The sequence below is a fragment of the Periplaneta americana genome, chromosome 6, assembly GCF_040183065.1.
Source record: "Periplaneta americana isolate PAMFEO1 chromosome 6, P.americana_PAMFEO1_priV1, whole genome shotgun sequence".
Taxonomy (NCBI): domain Eukaryota; kingdom Metazoa; phylum Arthropoda; class Insecta; order Blattodea; family Blattidae; genus Periplaneta; species Periplaneta americana.
The window spans coordinates 56,968,497-56,988,053 of record NC_091122.1 but is presented as its reverse complement, the minus strand read 5'-3'; the positions used below and the strand labels follow the sequence as shown (position 1 = coordinate 56,988,053).

At 35.0% G+C, this 19,557-nt stretch overlaps 1 protein-coding gene across 5 annotated transcripts in view; it reads left to right on the top strand.

The window, feature by feature from the left end:
* LOC138701339 (protein qui-1) overlaps positions 1-19,557 on the top strand; it is a 1,858,863-nt gene that overhangs the window by 1,107,692 nt on the left and 731,614 nt on the right. For all 5 annotated transcript variants that reach the window (XM_069828122.1, XM_069828123.1, XM_069828119.1 and 2 more), the window contains one exon: positions 1,490-1,710. In XM_069828122.1, the coding sequence (XP_069684223.1) occupies positions 1,605-1,710 (106 nt within the window). In that variant the 5' untranslated portion in view covers positions 1,490-1,604. The remainder of the gene's footprint in view (positions 1-1,489; positions 1,711-19,557) is intronic.

The window sequence follows — 19,557 nt, the reverse complement described above, 5'->3', positions numbered from 1 at the left end:
TGTTGGATCGTCCTGATCGACTTCTACTAACCAGTTATTTCGTGTCATTATACCTTTCAAACACATATTGTACAGAAGAGGATTTTTTTTTACATTTTCTGCTATTTTCTTATCGACTGTCCCTCCTTTCTCAACTTAACAATTATCTCTCTAATTGATATTGGTATTTCCATTGTAGTCCCAAATTTTGCTGCGTCTTACCTTACTATAATCACAGGCAACTCTATACTGACTCTGCAGCTTTCTGAACAACAACAAACACAAGTTATCTTACACCAGTGCTGTCCGTATGGAGACTTTATGTACTCTCCTTTAATTCTGAGTTGTGTTGTGTTGTGTTTAGAAGAAAATGTACAGAGGTAACTGCGCTGTTTTCTGTAGGTATGAACTGTAAACAGAGTATATTTTACGTAATAATAAAGTTTATTTTTTTACTCTATATTTAATCAGATTTTTTCACAAATGTTAATATGTGAGCCTAGTGTACGGAAACATTTTTTACTGACTGTATGTATTTTAAAGTCATCCATTATTTATCCATTCATCGCCATTATTGTAACTAATTGTAATTGTATTTATTTATGTGTAATAATTATTTTGCATTTTTTTTGTTATATTTGTGCTGAACTGTAATTGGCCACTGGCTGTTGAACAGCATATTAAATATAAATAAAATAAATAAACATTATTATTATTAGTATTATTATTATTATTATTTATTATTATTATTCGGCTGAGAAGCTCTTATCATCCAGTCTTCTGTCCAAAAATCTGAAAGTTAGAATTTATAAAACAGTTATATTACCGGTTCTTCTGTATGGTTGTGAAACTTGGACTCTCACTCTGAGAGAGGAACATAGGTTCAGGGTGTTTGAGAATAAGGTGCTTAGGAAAATATTTGGGGCTAAGCGGGATGAAGTTACAGGAGAATGGAGAAAGTTACACAACACAGAACTGCACGCATTGTATTCTTCACCTGACATAATTAGGAACATTAAATCCAGACGTTTGAGATGGGCAGGGCATGTAGCACGTATGGGCGAATCCAGAAATGCATATAGAGTGTTAGTTGGGAGACCGGAGGGAAAAAGACCTTTAGGGAGGCCGAGACGTAGATGGGAGGATAATATTAAAATGGATTTGAGGGAGGTGGGGTATGATGATAGAGACTGGATTAATCTTGCACAGGATAGGGACCGCTGGCGGGCTTATGTGAGGGCGGCAATGAACCTTCGGGTTCCTTAAAAGCCATTTGTAAGTTTTGTATTATTATTATTATTATTATTATTATTATTATTATTATTATTATTATTATTATATTATTACGTTCATCCATTCACTCATATATTCATCTGTTGATCCATCCATGAATCCACTCGTCCACGCATCCACAGTGCTCGCTTTAATAGGAACTGGACAATAGCCTAGCCTAGCCTAAGTGTGCGGTGCGCGCAGTAACGACTGGCACGGCGGCCGTTGCGTGTTCCAGTGCGCCGCGCTGAGGGATCGATTCGCAGCGGTCGCTGCCTACCTGTTGATTAGCCAGCCCAGCAGAAGCGTGCGAGCCCTGCACTTCCACGTCGGCCTACTTCTCTCCCGCAACAATGAACGCCGAAGAGATAATCCAGGAAGTTCTGCAGGGACACCTGACGTCACCAAAATGGCCGACGCCGAGACTCGTCAAGATCTTCATCGCGTCTACGAGAACCGGTGAGTAGAATGCAACATTGCTCTCTCTTTTCTCTCTATCTCCTTCTCTCTCTGTGTTTCGCGTGTCTCGGATTTGTTTTGAGATCCCACACGATAAAACTCAATAGTTGCAACAGTCGGTAATGTAGTGCTCTGCAGTGCCGCCAGTGTATTTAACTTTTATATTAAAACATGTTCAAATGCAGTACTCCGTTAATTCGAAAATACGTAGAGAAATAATGATTTTAAATCCAAACTCGAGCATTGAATACGTTTTATTTTTTATGAAAATATAATTAAAATCAAATCATTTAACACCTTACACAATGAAATTCAAATGCAATATATTTTAACTATGTATAGAGAGTTACCTTCCCGATTGAAACACAATAACATTTCCTTCTAGTCATAGACTTTTATCCGGAAAATACATCCTTGTGTTGTCTGTTTATCAACAGTAATCTCACTAGAGGTTTTGATTTATCTAGAGAAAATCAAAACTCGAGTGGGATTTAATTGATTATTACACGATTAGAAGAAAGTATAAAAAGATTAGAAGTAACAAAGTAGTCCAAAACAATAAAATATTAATAAACTTACGAAAATACAACTGTCTTCAAATGTATTCTTGTACCATCTCAACATTACGCTAGATGGCAGTAGTGTGTTACGAATAGCTGTTTTCTTATCAGTTGTGCCAACTATGGAATCTTCATTGAACTCTGTGGACGATTACTAGTCAAGAAGGCTTTGTTGATTCAGTTTCATTTTTATTAAAACAGTTGCATTCCACTTCAATCGTCCGGATCCCAGTAATCAACGTCACTTGACAGATGATTTTCAATAAATCTTAGTATTAAACAATCTCTGATACTTGACTATCCATAATATCATATAGCTGAAGCTATAACAAACATAACCTAAATAATATAAACGAGAGTAAGAAAAGTTTTAATTAGGGATAATGAAATAAGCAAGAAACGTTTTAATTAACGATGTTGAAATAAAAAATAAACATGAATAATTTTAAAAGAAACAATTATTGAAAATACAATTTTCAAATTTGAATGTTTTAGTGGTTGGTGGTTCAGTTGATGTTATATTGGACGTGTGTGTAAAAGACGTGAACTCGTTGATATACATGTTGTATCCTTCAACTTATTCAGGATTTCCGAATGGTGCTCTCCATTTAATTGTAAATAGAGTTTCTGGGAATATGCTATGACCAGTGATCTTTATTAATTCTTGTTCTTGAATGCCAATGCGAGTCATATTTGAAAGTCCTGTGCATCGACTGGAGTGGTTTATAATTTTTTGTTTTTTGACGTCCAGACCAGTGCAGTTTGAAGTGTTGGCAAACAAAGAAACAAATGCTAGGGTAGTGATAAAAATAAACAAATGCTAGGGACGCGATAAAATTGTGAGATAAGCAGCCATGATTGGTTGAAAGACGTCTTTTCGTACCGTTTTTTGGTCAAAAGTAGTGTTACGTAGTAAAAGTGTAATAGTCAGTGTATAATCATTTAACCTAAATTAGTAAGTGGAGACGTAGGCTCAAATACACTGTTATATGCAATCAATCACTGATCCTATAATTTTTTAGCAATCCATCTGAAATTTGGTACAGGTATTTACAACTGCTGACTCTATTATGATACATACAATACCTTACCATGTCAGGAAGCATAATTACGAATTCACCTAACCTAACCTGATATCACAAAATATAAGGAACATTTTCTCGTGATCTATTAAAGATATGATTCTGAAATCTTGCACACATTTGCTCTACATTACATGTAACAAATCTCTGCAGACAGAATTTTAGAACTTTTATTTGTTTTTTTTTTAATAAATAAAAAAATGTACTATTTTTTTTAATATAATTGCTTTCCCGAATTAAAGTTCTCTAAATATGCACCTAAAATCAAAGTTTCTGCAGAGAAATTTCCATTATGCAATAATAAAAGCTGTGCAAAATTTCATTACTTTATCTCAAATAGTTTCTGAAAGAATGTTCCTTATATACTGAAAATTGGGTATTGCGGATAAGTCGTAAAGTTTGAATATGCTTGCCACATGATTAATTTTCTTTTACCTCTTGTGACCCACACGAAAAACAACAACAGGCACTGGTTATAGCACACGAAAATAAATCAGTTATTCTAAATTCTTAAGAAAAATCATTAAAGTAAATCAAAGAAGCTAAGTAGGCCTAACTAGTACACAGAAAAGGGGCTTGGCACTTAACAAGCCATGTCTCTTTAAATTTTAAAACCCGTTTAGACTAACATTTGGGCGGTACAATTTTATGGAGGGATTCCCAACAATTTGTAATAATTTTTAGCCAGTTTTTAGAAAATGTGATTTTTGGTCAGTTTTGACCTACTTCTCTTCTTAAACAGTTTTATTTATTTTTTGCTTATACAAGTTAAGTCATACCACAAAGATCATATCTTCTATTAGCGATAGAAACACCATTAAAAGTCATACTTTACACACTTTCATTCCATAATGAAATATGGAGTAGTATTCTGGGGCAACTCATCTGAAGTTAAACACATGTTTGTTTACAAAAGAAAAGTTATAATGACAGGTGTGCATAAAAGGATATCATGTAAAAACATCTTCCAAAATTTGTGAATATTAACCTTACCGGTTATCTTGTATGTACATACATTCTTCCCTAAAGACGTTTCATATTGAAAACCAAGATACATTTGGTACTAATGAAAACATTAAGGATTTTAGTACAATATACGAATTAGATCTCTACCTTTCGTTATCTCCGCTGTTACAAACAAAGGAGCTCACTATTCATGTATTGTGGTCTTCAGAGAAGTAACTAATTGTCTTTAAGAATGGTTATGAGAAACGTTTCAATACACAGTTAACCAAATTTTTCTACATTCTTAACTTCTATTCAACTGATGAAATGTTTATATTTGTAAACTAATCTGTTTGCTACGTATTGTATAAATTTGTAAAAATTTTTACTTCTTACACATCTTAAAGCTACAATTGGTGATTTAAATTCTGTGAAATACAAAGAATGAAATAGAAATTTAAATTCAATTCAAGTAAAATAATATTTTTCTGAACAACAATTAATTGTCTGTTAGAGAGCACAAAATAGCCCTTTACTCAAAATCGCAGATAATCAATATTGTTCTTGAATATTTTCGTGTGAGTATTTTGTTTACATGAAGTGATAATCGAAATGCTACAGAAAGCAAAAGTACATTATGTATCCTGAAAAATTTGTGCCACGGAAGATAACTTGATTCAGGGATTTTGGCCCCTGCAAAAAGTAAGTAGATAGACTAAGAGAGAATTACTCATCACTACTGGCGGGCTGGGTCACTCAGGTCAGGCCGCAAAGTCATAACACCAAACACTTCTCGCAGTACACTCCGTCTTTAAAACACAACATTCTTCCACACGTCCCGTTACTGACCACTACGTCTGTTGACTGAATAATATCATGATGACTTATATTTTCTTGACATGAGTGACCCTCGGCTACGAGCACAGATATTATTTTAATTCTTCCTCTTCCTTCTTCCCCTCCTATGCACATTTGTGATTACATTTCTTTCTCATGACGCAACAAACAGCTCGCTCACTAGCCAAACAACCAAGGACAAGGGCCAATAACGTTGAATCGAGCTGTACCTAAAATTTAACCTTGAAATAAAAAATTAACAGTTGAATCACGTTTCCGTATTAACTGACGTAAATAAATCCTCATATTGAAATTGAATCGCCCCATGCAAAAGGAGCAAATATTGAAAAAAAAAACGAGATATCGCTGGAAATCATATCTTTATGGTGTCTCCATTGGCCTGTGCAGAAAGGTATTCAGTCCAATGCTTGGAAAGATAGAAATTGAAGCATCAGCCTCAGAGTTCTATGCAGAAAGGAATATAGTGTACAGAATGTTTTTTTTCTCAGAACTAGGTCTAATGAAGCCCTTTCTGCATGGGGTGATTCAGTTATTTTTAATCACTAAATTAAATAACTTGCAGGATAGCCTCGCGATAATTATTATGGGCCATATTCATAGACATTCTTAGCGCGGGCTTCCGGTGGTTGATCAGTGAACTAACGTTTTTGTATTCATAAACCAATGTTAGCGATATAATATGATATGAATCCTGTACAAGTAATCAATCGATAGCCGGGACTAGTTTAGCACGCTTGTAGCGCGGGCTAGCGAAATTTCTATGCATAGCACCCTATACCTTGTGTTAAGTCCCTGTTTACATAATTAAAATATTATGTAGACATTTTACTTACTCGTATCACGTTTGTACTTATAGAAGCTGTATTGATACTGCTACTTATATTTACATTAGCTTCCAATAATTGCTTTTTGCATTTAGATGTTTCTTTATAGGTTGTGGGTCAGTTTTAAGAATCCTTTCAGAAACTATGTCGTCAATTTCAGCTGCTTATAATCGTTTTGCCTTGCTATATCTCGTATACAGCTCAATTTTAGTCGGCTTAGCTCGAAGATTGCCCTTGTTTATATGATGACGCAACACTTTTACATACAATAATGGCAGTGGGCAATTTCGGCTGCATTTATTATATTTGATCAAACGTTTCTGATTTCTAAATTATTGTGTTAGCTCAAATCTGAAAGCAGATTTGGGAAGTTCGAAATGTAATACGTATTTCTTACGCACCCTGTGTCGATCCACCGCTTAACGTGACCAATAGGTTTCAACTTTTTTTACCTTAAGTTTTCAATAACTGAAGCGTTGTGCCGAATAACAGTCTATGTTACAATGTGCTATTTGTGCAGGAGGAACAAAAATGCTACATCGTAATTCCGCTCATAAATTTACTATCGGACGGGCAACATAGACCGTTATTCCATCAATATGTTTTGTACAGTAAGCGAAGTATACGAATGTATGTTATTGAAAGTCATATTACACATCATAGATGTTTGTAACATTTTTAACTCCACAGAAATGCTACTGGGGAATACAGACAATAAACAGCTTTATACAAGCAGAATATTATGAAATATAGAAAATCAATAAAAAAGTTAAATTATGAACAAAATGAGTGACATTTATTTTTAAATGCTCTATATTAATATGAATTAACATCATGTAATTTATTAAAGTTACACTCATGGCCGGTTTTTCCAAGTATTGTTAGTAAATTTAACGACTGTTAAACTCTAAACAGTTTGTTAATTAAAAAAATTGCATGTTTTCAACACCAGTTTGGTTTAACAGATTGTTAACAGTTTGTTAATTTTAAATGTAGGATTTCGGGCAGTTAACTCGTTTAACAGTTAGTTAAATATGGCCGATGTCTCCACAGCTGTTCGAACAGAAGTTGTGAAATTAATATTTTGTGTCTCTCTGTAGGGAATGTTTAGCATATGACTGGTAATATAACATTTAAAAAATACTTTGGACTGTTTAAATACATCAGTGTTATTTTATTTCTTTCGTATTTCGTATCCATAATAGCAATGAGGAAATATAATCTTACTTTGTAATTATTATTCAGCACGTCACCTACAATTTTCATTTGTCAACTGTTTGTTTATGGAGCGTGGCCTACTATAACAGGTTGTCATTTTATACAAGTTTCATGATTCACTCTATAATATAGAATTTAAAGATTAATTTTAGTCAATAAAAAATTGTCTTACATGTGTAGAATCATTAGCAACTGCTGTTGAGTAGTTAAAATAGTGCTAACAGATGTTATAGTTAGGTGTTGGTTATCTTAAACAAAATCATGTTGACCAAATGGAAAATACATTAACAAAGCGTTAAAATAAACAGACTGTTAATTTAACATTCGTTAAGCAAAATTAAACATTACTTGGACAAACTGGCCATCAATGTGATATTATGAATAAACATACAATAGCCTATTGATCAAATAATAATACTATTATTAGAAAATAACTGCAGTATTGAGATGTAGGGACACCATTAAATTAATGAAAATTGTAAAAATAACAAATGAATAAAGAAAATTAAATATTACAGTTGAGAAATTGTTGGGAGATGAAATTTGAACCCCTGTCCCGAATATTCAGTATTCATCCCAACAGATGGCTTCTATGTTAAGTACAAATTTTATTAATAATGACGACAATAACAATCACACTTTTTAAAACTGGCTGTAAGAGAGTAAGGCCCGGTTGCAGAAACAGCGATCAAAATATGATTGGCAATCAAGGAGGGTTTGATTGGCCATCAGTTCTATTTCTGTTGCAGAAAGAACAATCAGTGTTTGATCGGAGATCAGTCTTCCATCAGATTTGATCAACAGAGTTTTGCTGGTTGTCACTGATCATCGATCAAGTAGGCTATTTATGTTGTTCTGTTTATAATGCAGTTACTGTAATGTATATAGTAAATAGTTGCAGCGTAACAATATTGTTTTCGACATAATGGATTCTTCTGATGAAGAAATTTTAGAATGAAAAAAATATTATTAAGAAGAAGGCGTTTCCGTGATAGACATGAATTGTTTTTATGTATAATGACAGAAAATTTGAGCAAAGATTTAGGTTAAGTAAGGATTCGTGTGTTTTGTTACTTTCAAAAATTGAAACAAATATATGCAGACAGACAAATTGAAACCTTCCACTTTCTCCTGTGAACCAAGTTCTAATAATGCTGAGATTTTATGCTGTTGGAATTTTTCAGGCGGTCTTGGGTTATCTTGTTGGGGTGTACAAATCAACTATTTGCCGAGTAGTTAGGAATGTTACGTATGAAATTGCTTTGTTATGGCAGGGCCTCATAAATCCCCAAACTTCAAACAGGGAACGATTTGAAATCCAGAGAGAATTTTCAGCCATGTCAGAATTTCCAAGAGTAGCCTAATATTGGTTGTATAGACTGCTCACATTCCCATCCAATCACCTGGTTGAAATGAAGCCGAACTTTATCGAAATAGAAAAGGTTTCTTTTCTGTGAATATGCAGGCAATATGTAGTCTACACCATCATTGAAATTCTGGAATGTTGTAGCCCGTTGGCAGGGTTCTACACATGACAAAACAATATTTTTAATGAGTAGGTTACGAGCTCCATTTGTAAACAGAAAGATGGGAAATGGAATTATTTTGGGTTATGGAGGTTATGCATATTCCAATTTCTTGTCAACTCCTCTAGCAAATCCCACAACAGAAGCCCCCTCACGTTTTTTTTCTTTTTGCTTCATTTTTGTTTCACTATATTGTAGTCTATGTACAAATAGAATCCGCCTGTTTCCTTTCTACAAAAAGCAAGAAAACAGCAAAACATTCACTTGAATATTCACTTGTTTTCCTAGTCACCGCCCACTTGATGCATTCGTTTCGCGACTTTTAAAGAACATCAAATTGGCTGTGGTTGCTAAATAGCGCTGTTGTCAAATGCATTTCTTTCTCAAATCAGCAATTAGTAAATTGAGACAAGTTGATTGGAGATTCACGTTTGTGCAACGCAATGAACAATCAAATAAATCAGACATCAACTGATTGGCGATTAGGGACTGATTTGATTTGCGTTTCTGCAACCGGGCCTAATACATTTTAAACAGCTCCTTTCTGACATCAAGAGCAAGCTGTGGGCATATTTCCTTACAAGAATTTCCACAAATCTGTTCCTGAAACGAAATACCGGGATAAAATACTAAGATAAACTATAGTGACAAAATACGACATAGACCTACTAACACTAGGTAAAGTGTAAATTAAAATACAACTAATAAAATACTGCAAAAATAACAGACAAGAACTTACATTATTTGGGGGGGATCTTTCGCATTAACTTGCGACTTCGTCTTCCTTCTAGTATACTCAAGACCACTATCTCTCAGCGACTTTCGTGACACATCTTTCCACTTATTAATATTAATATCTCTGGATCCTTTTCTTTTTTTAGATTTATTTAGCCAGTCAATATCTACCGTAGAAATCGTCACTGTCTTGCAGTCGTCCATTTTACGTAATAGATCAACCGAAACCTGATGCACAGAGTTCAAGTACCCAGTATTCGTAAAGAGAACAAACTCCCCTGCAGTAACTCCCGATACGATGTGAACAACTGGATATGCTAGAAGTGACTAGTGACATAAACCGTTGTTCCAACCAAGAAATTCATGGTTGTAACTCGTGTAGAAGCGCCTCTGATACAGATATTGAAAAACAATTTTTGTGACAGCTGTGTAAGACTATACAGAGCATTATTCCATTAAAAACTCGATTTTTTAAATTGTAACATAGACCGTTATTCAGCCCAACGCTTCAATTGAAGACCTGAACTGACAAACAGCCCAAGTCCAATACTTAACGAATTTGACTTTTTACCTGATTGCTCTATGTTTGTTGTGTTTTTCATAGGCTAACATCCTGTAAAAAGAATATCCCAAGTCCGAATGTAGGCTTGTGTTTCTTAATCATAAAAATATTTATTTCACTACTCTTATATGGCAAGCCTACATGGAGGTATCGTGTGGTTAGCACGGTCATTCCCCCCAGCCGTTATAACTGGTATTCGCAACCGGATTTCGCTATCTATCGTAGCTTCCCAAGTGCATTACGATGCTGGGTGGGCACCGGTCCCATACACAGGCCGAAATTTCATGAGAAAATTTCTTCCCCCATGAGGAGTGGAACTAGCGCGCAATTCGTAACGCGACTCCACGGCTCGGGACACATACTGTAGTTTTTATAGTCTCCTGAAAACTTCACTTCAATGGACTTAGGATGTTTGTCAGTTCAAAACTTCAATTGTAAAACTATTATAATTACAACAAAACATATTAGATATTGCAAAACACTTTTCTTTACTGATCACAGATCTATAATATGTGTTGTATCTTTCTTACTCGTACTGTTACCGAGTTATGACACGTTGTAATCCGTGTAAATTTGACTTTTCTATAGCACGCGGCACTGAAACTTCTAACTTCCATTTTTCTAAGTTCTATGGTGCCAGAATATATGACAGGTTAGATTAGTTTAGACTTTTCGTGTGATTTATATATACGAATGTGACAAGTTAGGTTAGGTTAGGTTAGTTTAGTTTAGGCTTTTAATATGCCTTGCATATACGAAATGAAGTGAAATGTGCATTTAGCGTTCACTTTGAAGTGTTCCCCTCTTCATTTCACGTGTTAAATGATCACTTTTAGGTTACCTACATCGATTAATTCTTTCCAATTTCTAGATATTTTCTAATATGTTTTCAAGTCAACTGACGCCCTATATGAATTCTTCACATTCCAAACCATCTTCCTTCTGAAAATTAGACCAGTTTTTCCACTTTTTTCTTGTTGAAAAGAGCCTTTAATGTCCCATGCTTTCGAAAACCCCAAGATTTTGTTTCATCTGAATAAGCTTTGTTTAATCATTCTTTCGGATTGTTGTATTTACATTAAAAACGGAGCATCTTCTGCTATGCTGCAAGCTTTTAAACATATAACTACGTCTAAAGCTACATAGTATTACTCGATAGAATTATATAGGTTAAATTTACACAATATCCACCAGGAAATTCTCCTCCTAAAATTCGATTCATCTATTGCTTTTGGCAAGGTTTTTGTTGTACAGCCGAAGGAAACATACTAAAACTTCGAAATACCGAGGGTTTCGATTCATCAAGGCTCGATTTATCGAGGTTCGACCGTATATTCCAAAGCAACTCTTCAACTTTATCTACAGAGTGATTCACGAGGATTTACCGTCCATTACGGAGCTTATTTCTGAAGACATTCTGAGCAAAAAATGTCATATAAACATGGGTCCTATTCTCAATATTTACACAGTTACAGTACGTTTCGTTATTGGAACGCATTGCTGTGAACGCGTGATCTTGGTCACGTGCAGTCAGCAGCCAGCGCGAGCGCTACGGAAATCAAAGATAGCCGTATGCAGTTACGTAGAGCGACGAGTGCCGTTCACAAGCGTGCGAAGTGTACTCAAGCGGACGGCGACATTTTTAAAATGTGTTGTAAACTCTCCAAGACTGTAAATTAGAATGCAAAATTGAAATGCAAATAATTAAGTTTGTGGCAGTGCAGTGGTCTGATTTGTAATAATTGTTGTGATAAGTGCGTAAGAATAATGTAATTTTCTAGTTAAAAATAGAAAAAGATGTCTGTACGAAGCAACTAAAGAGTTCACAGCACATTTTTAGCTTCATAATACTTTCCAATTAAAAAAATGATACTTCTGCATGGTTCATTCTCTATTTGTAATATTCTTTTACCTTCAAACTAAAAAAAAAAAACTTATTTTACAAACAACTTTAAATTAGTGTAACTCTGAAAATATTGAGAGTAGGAAATATGTTTATATGATATTTTTTGCTCAAAATGTCTTCAGAAATAAGCTTCGTAAAGGACGGTAAATCCTCGTGAATCACCCCGTATATTTACGAAATATGTGCAAGAAACTTTTATTTCTTTTGAAATCATGTGAAATCTTCTTTTTCTTCATCTTTCCCTTTTGCCTTACGGTGTCGGGTCTGCCTCGATCCATCTTCTCCATTTCTCTCTGTCCCTCGCCATTCTTCTCAGTTCCCCAATTCTTTTCCCTCTTTTCCTTCCCATCATCCCCATATTATCCATACACATCGTCCTTGGTCTTGCCTTCTCTCTTTTCTCTTCCGTCATTGCCTCCATTACTTGCTTTGGTTTTCTTTCTTCTACCATTCGCACCATGTGTCCATACATCTTTAGTTGTTTTTTACTTATTAACTTCTCTTTTACTGATTTCTGTTTTAATTCCTCTTTAATTCTCTCATTTCGTAATCTATCCATGTGAAATGTTTGCAGCAAATTGTGTACACAATGTACGATATTTAGTCCTTTATTAATATCATCCCCAGATTTAGGTACCCGTATGTCATTCATAGTCTTTCTTATCATTTCATCTTTACTGTTTCTACTGTGAGATCTTAGAGATAATCTTTTGCAATCAAATCAAAAGATGTATTGAAGTATAAATAAATCAATTCTTCTGTCATTTCTTATTGTACGTCTCCAATTCTGGATTACACGTAAGATATATACGCTCCATTTTATCATTTTAGAAAGTATATTTGTAATTTTTTTAGCTGTCTGCTTTCAAGCTCCATTATTTCTTTCTCATATTACTTTTGAGAGACCATTAATAATAGAATGTTTCAGCTGTCTCAGGATTTTCTTTAATCCATTTGATATAGAAGACAAAACTGCCAAATTCTTGGCTCTCAGCACGTTTGATATGATAGATAGTGTTCTCTATAAACCCATATATCTTGAAAATTGTTTAGAAGTCACAGATATTCTCATTCCAACTTCTGTATCCAATCGCAGCCAATAGTTGTATTATCTCAATAATTATTTCGAGGGATCAGAATGTCAAGGTTCTATCTAGTGTTTAATAAATTTTACAGGAGATCATTTTAAAAGTTTGGTTGTTAATAAAATCAATGCAGATAAGAACTTTATCACGAACAATAATTGAGATATAAACATATAATTTATATGGTAGATAGCTGTGAAGTAGAATTCAATACAACGAAAATCTCAAATTTGCTAAAAATGTCAGATAGAACCTTGTCGTTCTGAGCCCGCGATTTGTTTTAGCGTGACTTAAAATATTCTAATTTTCTTCCTAATTCTGTCAACTATGCTCAGAACATTTCAGTTATAACGACTGAGATTTTGGATATTGCCTTCATTTGTAATACAGAGAGGCCCAAAAAGCCTATACACACTACAAGGTGCAAAATATCTGAGTAAAACTTTGTTACAAAATTGATACATACATTCACGGATGGCTGTGAGATATATTTAACATCTACTATCGCAATAAGTTCTGGACGTGCTCCCCATTCGCATTTAGTCACTTCTGGGTTCATAAACTGTCCCACGTGCAACATTAATCAGTGTGTCCATTGTGATGATTGCCACTTCAATTTCTTCATCTAGCTCCACGAATGTAGCTGGCTTTGTTATACATATCTTTAGAGTCCCATGTGAATGTTCAGTGGAGTTAAGTCGGGTGAGCGTGGAGGATACTCAACAAAAACTCTTCGTCCTATCCATTGACTTTATATGGTCTTAGTGATAGTGTCGTGGTGCGCCATCTTGTTGAAACTAAAACCGCCTATTCCCATTGAGTGCATGAATGCAGATAAAATGGATGTACGAAGCATGCCGAGGTACACAAGGTCAGTAACTATTCCTTAAAAATGATCTAATTACATTTCTGGATGACAGTCTACACCAAACATTGTGTCTCAGTAAATTGATTCCTTGTCTACATGAATGTGTGGATTTTCTGGAGCTCAGTACGTACAATACTAGTGAAATATTATGAAAGAGTAATGGAACGGAGAAAAATTCTCTCCGGCGCCGGGATTTGAACCCGGGTTTTCAGCTCTACGTGCTGATGCTTTATCCACTAAGCCACACCGGATACATCGTATGATGACGCAGAATATCTGCATGGAAATATCATATGTACTTCGGTACATTGAAATAATAGTGAAATACTGTTTTTAATTTTATGTATACAGTGTCGCCAGAAGGTTTAGAGGCACCTTATAATTCCTATAAAATGCTGCTCTGGCCTTAAACTATTAGAGAAACTGGCAATGTTTTTAACTGTTCATTAACAATAGGAAATATGTCGCCTGAATGCAAGAACTAGGTAACTCGAAATTTGCGTTTTTTAGTTATCTCTGTTATAGCATAGCAAAAATCGCCCAGAATGTAATGCAAGCACTAGGTAACTGATCGAACGATACCAGCGACATCTATTTTCCAATGTAACAAATTGGTAAAAGAAAACGAGACATATTCCTTAGTGCAATAAACAAGTAAATAAGCACGATCTCAAAATAGGAAAAATTCAGTTACCTAGTTCTTGCATTCAGGTGACGAAATATAGTGCAATTTCTGTATTTATATGATGTTAGACTAGACGGCAATTCGGAAGGCGGGTGGCCACTAGATGCGCCGTAGCCTGTATGGCATGTGACGTCACAAGCTTGAACAGGAGAACCAATCAGAATCAGTCTATAACAAGCACTTCCTGAGTTCGTTTGTTCACGTGCGAGTGTTTCAATACATTGAATAAGTAAAACTATCATTTACTATGTGTATGTAAGGTAAATAAATGGAAGAAGAGACTGTAAAAATACAAGTATTACACAAGCAGGCGCGGAAAATAGTGTTTAAGCTATATAATTATTATAAAAACGTTAACGAGCAGAACGCTGCCGGCCATCTTGATGCTGGCAGCAACGTTGTCAACGTGCAAGAAACGACTGCAGAAGCATGTGGTGTGGGATTGAGAAACGTGCAAAGAATATTGTTAGTGAAGGAAAGAGGGTTTGTTTGGTGTCATGCTTACAGTAATCAACGGCTAAGGTCATTATTGTCTTTTGATAATTTAAATTCTCTCCTGCGCTATTTGTATTGCACGTGCGTGAAGTACGATGTGGCAATGTTGTACGCTGCCTTGCTCTCTCTATCTGTCTCTCTCGACGCAACACTAGCATACAACCCGCCTTCCGAATTGCCGTGGACTCTAGTTCTTATATAGAGAGTTAATACATTTTTCAAACAAATAAAAAAAGCCGGACGAATTATTTTTTAATCTCTCTCTCTCTCTCTTATACGTTTCTAGTGCATGTTTTTGTGCATATTTCGCACATTTTAAGAGCATAGTCGCATATTATAGTCCAGCAGGAACTTCCTAACCCTGTTCATATGACACCTCTGAACGAGGTAGACAGTGAACAGAGTAATATCTTTTTCAGTCGGCTATTTAAGACGCTGCGCTGTATCAACTAATAGGTTATTTTGTGTCGATGCAATTGGTGATAGCGGCGATGTTATTGACGACATGAGACCGAGAATTCTCTGTGTGCGCTTCATGGTTGGGGAAATCCTCCAAAATAACCCAACCATGTAATAAGCTGATATCGGAGTCATGCCTGAGCGCAACACTGAAACAGTTGGCAAATTCTATCGCCTGCGCTACGTCGCGTCGGTGGCCGAGGAATGATGTTGCAATGTGTGCATCTTGGTGCACGGATGTCTTTTTGTGTATCTTCTCTAAGAAGAAAATTGTCACTGCTCTTATTAATAACAATGTGGAACTTCAATACACATTTTAAAACATAAACAAGAAAATAAATTAAGATCGTGTCGTTAAAAAAAAGTCATATACCGCAAAACAAGAGGCTTCAGTTCCTAAAACTTCATTTGATGCTTCCTTTCAGTAACTGAAGTGTGTTAAAAATTAAACGAAACACCCTGTATAAGTGTAGTAATAGATAATACTATGCATCTATGAAAAGTTCTTTCTCATATCTTACGGCCTGTCAAAGGGATGAGAAGCTTTATTTCCGTTTTCTACAGTATCCGCAAACCTATTTTCTTTCTTCCCTCAAGCCTTTTATAAGGACACAGTATCAATTTGCTTTGGATTTAAACTTCAACCTCTTCTTTAAAGATAAGAACCTCTGATGATATAAAGTGGATGGAAGTACCTCTAGAATTCATATTTCACTCGTCAAAGAGAATGCTGAGAAAGAACTATTTTCTCCTTGTGACACGTCTGTTGAACGATTACAATGTAATCTTTCCACTTTGGGGATACTACTTCAAATACCGGAAAGTTAAAGTGGAACTTATTATGGGAAAAGATGATGTTGGATCAGGTTTTCTAGTTCATAATTAACGGTCACCATTTCTGCGAATACGGAAAGAAGTGCGAAACCAATGCACAGCATAATTGAAGGCTTCAGAATCATAGTGGGCCAAGCACAATTTACTAAAACCGTAGAAAACAAGGGTTAAAGTGAAGTTATTACTATAATTCAGTGGAAATATATAGCAAGTAATATAAAGTATACACATTAAAAATAAATGATATGTCAACCTTCATTAAACTATGGTATTGACTTAACTGCAACCCTTGCTTTCTCCGTTTCTAATAAATGGCGCTTGGCCCACTATGGCTCTGAACCCATCAATTGAAGAGGTGGATTTTAAACTGATCTAAGTCGAAATTACAAGTTATGAGAAAAATGACGAAAAGTAATAAAACAAATTTAACGCTCCTAGTGCCTGCATATATTTTTTTATCAAACTCATCTAAGTAAAGACTTGGGAGAATCTGTTACATAAACTTACAGAGTTATATGTGGGATTCAAAAGGATACATTAAAATTAAAATATAATTAAAATAAGTTTAAAAAAATACTTAGGATCCTTTGGAATCCACCTCTTAAATTTTCTAGGAGACCGTCTCCATAAAATTTTCAAGGCGAAAGATACACATTTACCACATAGTCAGAAATATCCCTGAAGGTGACTCTGACACCTTATTCTTTCGGTAATAGTTTAATTTTTTGCTTGGTTATTTAACGACGCTGCATCAACCACTGGCTTAGTTAGCGTCCATGAAAATGGTGATAGCGAGATAATATTTGGAGAGATGAGGCCGAGATTTCGCCATAAATTACCTGAAATTCAAGTGACGGTTGGCAAAAATCCCGAAAAAAAATCCAACCAGCTCAAGCTGGAATCGAACCAGGGCCCGAGCGCAACCCGGATCAGCAGGTAAACCTCTACCATCTGAGCTACGCCGGTGGCTCACAGTGATAGTACGATGATGGTGAAATAGTGAAACTTGTTTCCATTTATTAGATAAGCTATTCATAGATTTCATAACTGTCGAAATTTCGTGAAGTCCTTTTTTTCAGCAAATTATTATTTCGTTTTATTACTACATACGCGTGTATATGATGTTATGCATGAAAAGAATTTCGCTGGAATTTCTTGGAGCAGAGTGGCGGTTTATTGGGTGGAATGGAACAGTCTTGGCCACAAAAAGTTTGGAATTAAATTATTAACCCTCGCAATACCAGGAGGGATATTCTGGCTACCCCAGCTATAATATTAGTATATAAAATCAATGTGCGCTGCAACAGGCATTTTTAACTTCGTGGTTTTGTTAAATAAGCTTCTCACATTATAACAATGCATTGTATATTTATTGTTTTTTTTTATTTTGTAAGTAATATTGTTTAAAAACTTTCTGGAATAGTCAAATTATCCTGCTTGATATGGTATGATATGTTATGTTTTCTTCCTCTTCTCGGAAATTAGTCATATTAATCGTAAATTTTATTTTAGTTGTCTTTATGTTGTAGCGAGAAACGGACAGACGGACGGACAGATGAGGAAGCGGAAGGACAGTGGGACGGACAGACGAACAAACGGACAGACGGAAGGACGGATTAACAGAGGGACGGACGGAAGACAGGCGGGCGAATATGCAAACCGACAAATAGACAGGTATGTATATAGACAAACAGACATACCCAGGCAGATATACAGTATATATATATATATATATATATATAATTTTGGTATAATAAATAAATACGAGTAAAAATAATATATAGCTGGACGCTGCTGTCATAGAATGGCAAACACGGTTAAGTAATAGTACATTATGCAACGAGCCTATAATGAAGGTAATTAAGAAGCGAGTATGGATATTTATGAAACGAGCGCAAGCGAGTTTCATAATTTTCATACTAGCTTCTTAATTACCATTATAGGCGAGTTTCATACGACTTTTTATGCTCGACCATATTTCTAACTTTATATTATTAATTTTCTTTGTATCTGACCTTGGCCAATGTCCCGTATGTTGTGAGATGTGCGCAGACGCGAAAGTATTGATTTTTTTCCGAGGAACAGATGTTCACATTAACCTTGCTAGGCCATAAGAACCTACAGAGATAATATTAAAATTAATTTAGACATTGAAAAACGAGATGACAAATTGAATTTATTTGAATATTATTTACAATTAACTCTAATTATTGTAGTAACAGAACATAACCTTCTGCGACAGTATTGGATTTCCAGCCACCGTGACTTTTCGCTAATTGTCTTTCGATTGCATATCCGAGAATAATCGATACTTGCGGTTTTATAACGGTACAAAGCTGATCTGTCATTGGCTGAACAGTTGTAAACTGAGTCGTCATTGGCTGAAAGACCTGACCTTTAATGAGTAGGTGTACTTTAATGACATACATTAAAGGTCTGCTACCAGGTGTATAATTACTACATTTCGGCATGGTCGAGCATAATAGTACATTATGCAACAAGCCTATAATGGTAGTAATTAAGACGCGAGTATGTTTATGAAACGAGCGCAAGCGAGTTTCATAATTTTCATACGAGCGTGTTAATTACCATTATAGTCAAGTTCCATACAACTTTTTATGCTCGACCATATTTCTAACTTGAAATTATTCATAAGTATTCATGTTATTCTTATCTGAGTGAGGAACGGAACTGACACAATTATGTTCGCAGACGGTATGTCATATGTGCAGAATCAGAGACTCAATTACAAATAGCCACACTACTGCTAAAAAAAAACTATGGAGAATTCTGCAGTGCTTGGGAAAAGTGACATAAGTCAGTTTTCACAAAAAATTTTTGATAATTTATTGACATTTACACTGGTTTATGTCGATTTGATTTTTTTTCTGTATGAATTATTGTAATGGGAGGAATACCTATGTATTTTTTTCCAAGCGAACAGATGTTCCATAAGTTATCATTAAATTATCAAAAAAGGTTTGTGAAAACTGACTTGTGTCACTTTTCCCGAGCACTACAGAATTATAATCTCAAGATTTCAACAAAAAAAAAAAAAAAAAACAAACAAAAAAACTAAAACTAAAACAATGGCCTTTCGAAGGAAATATGCAGTCCGATCCAAAATAGTTTTAAACGATGAAATTATCGAACAAGTACAGAGTTTTAAATATTTAGGCTGTCACATATCTTATAATTGGTAAAA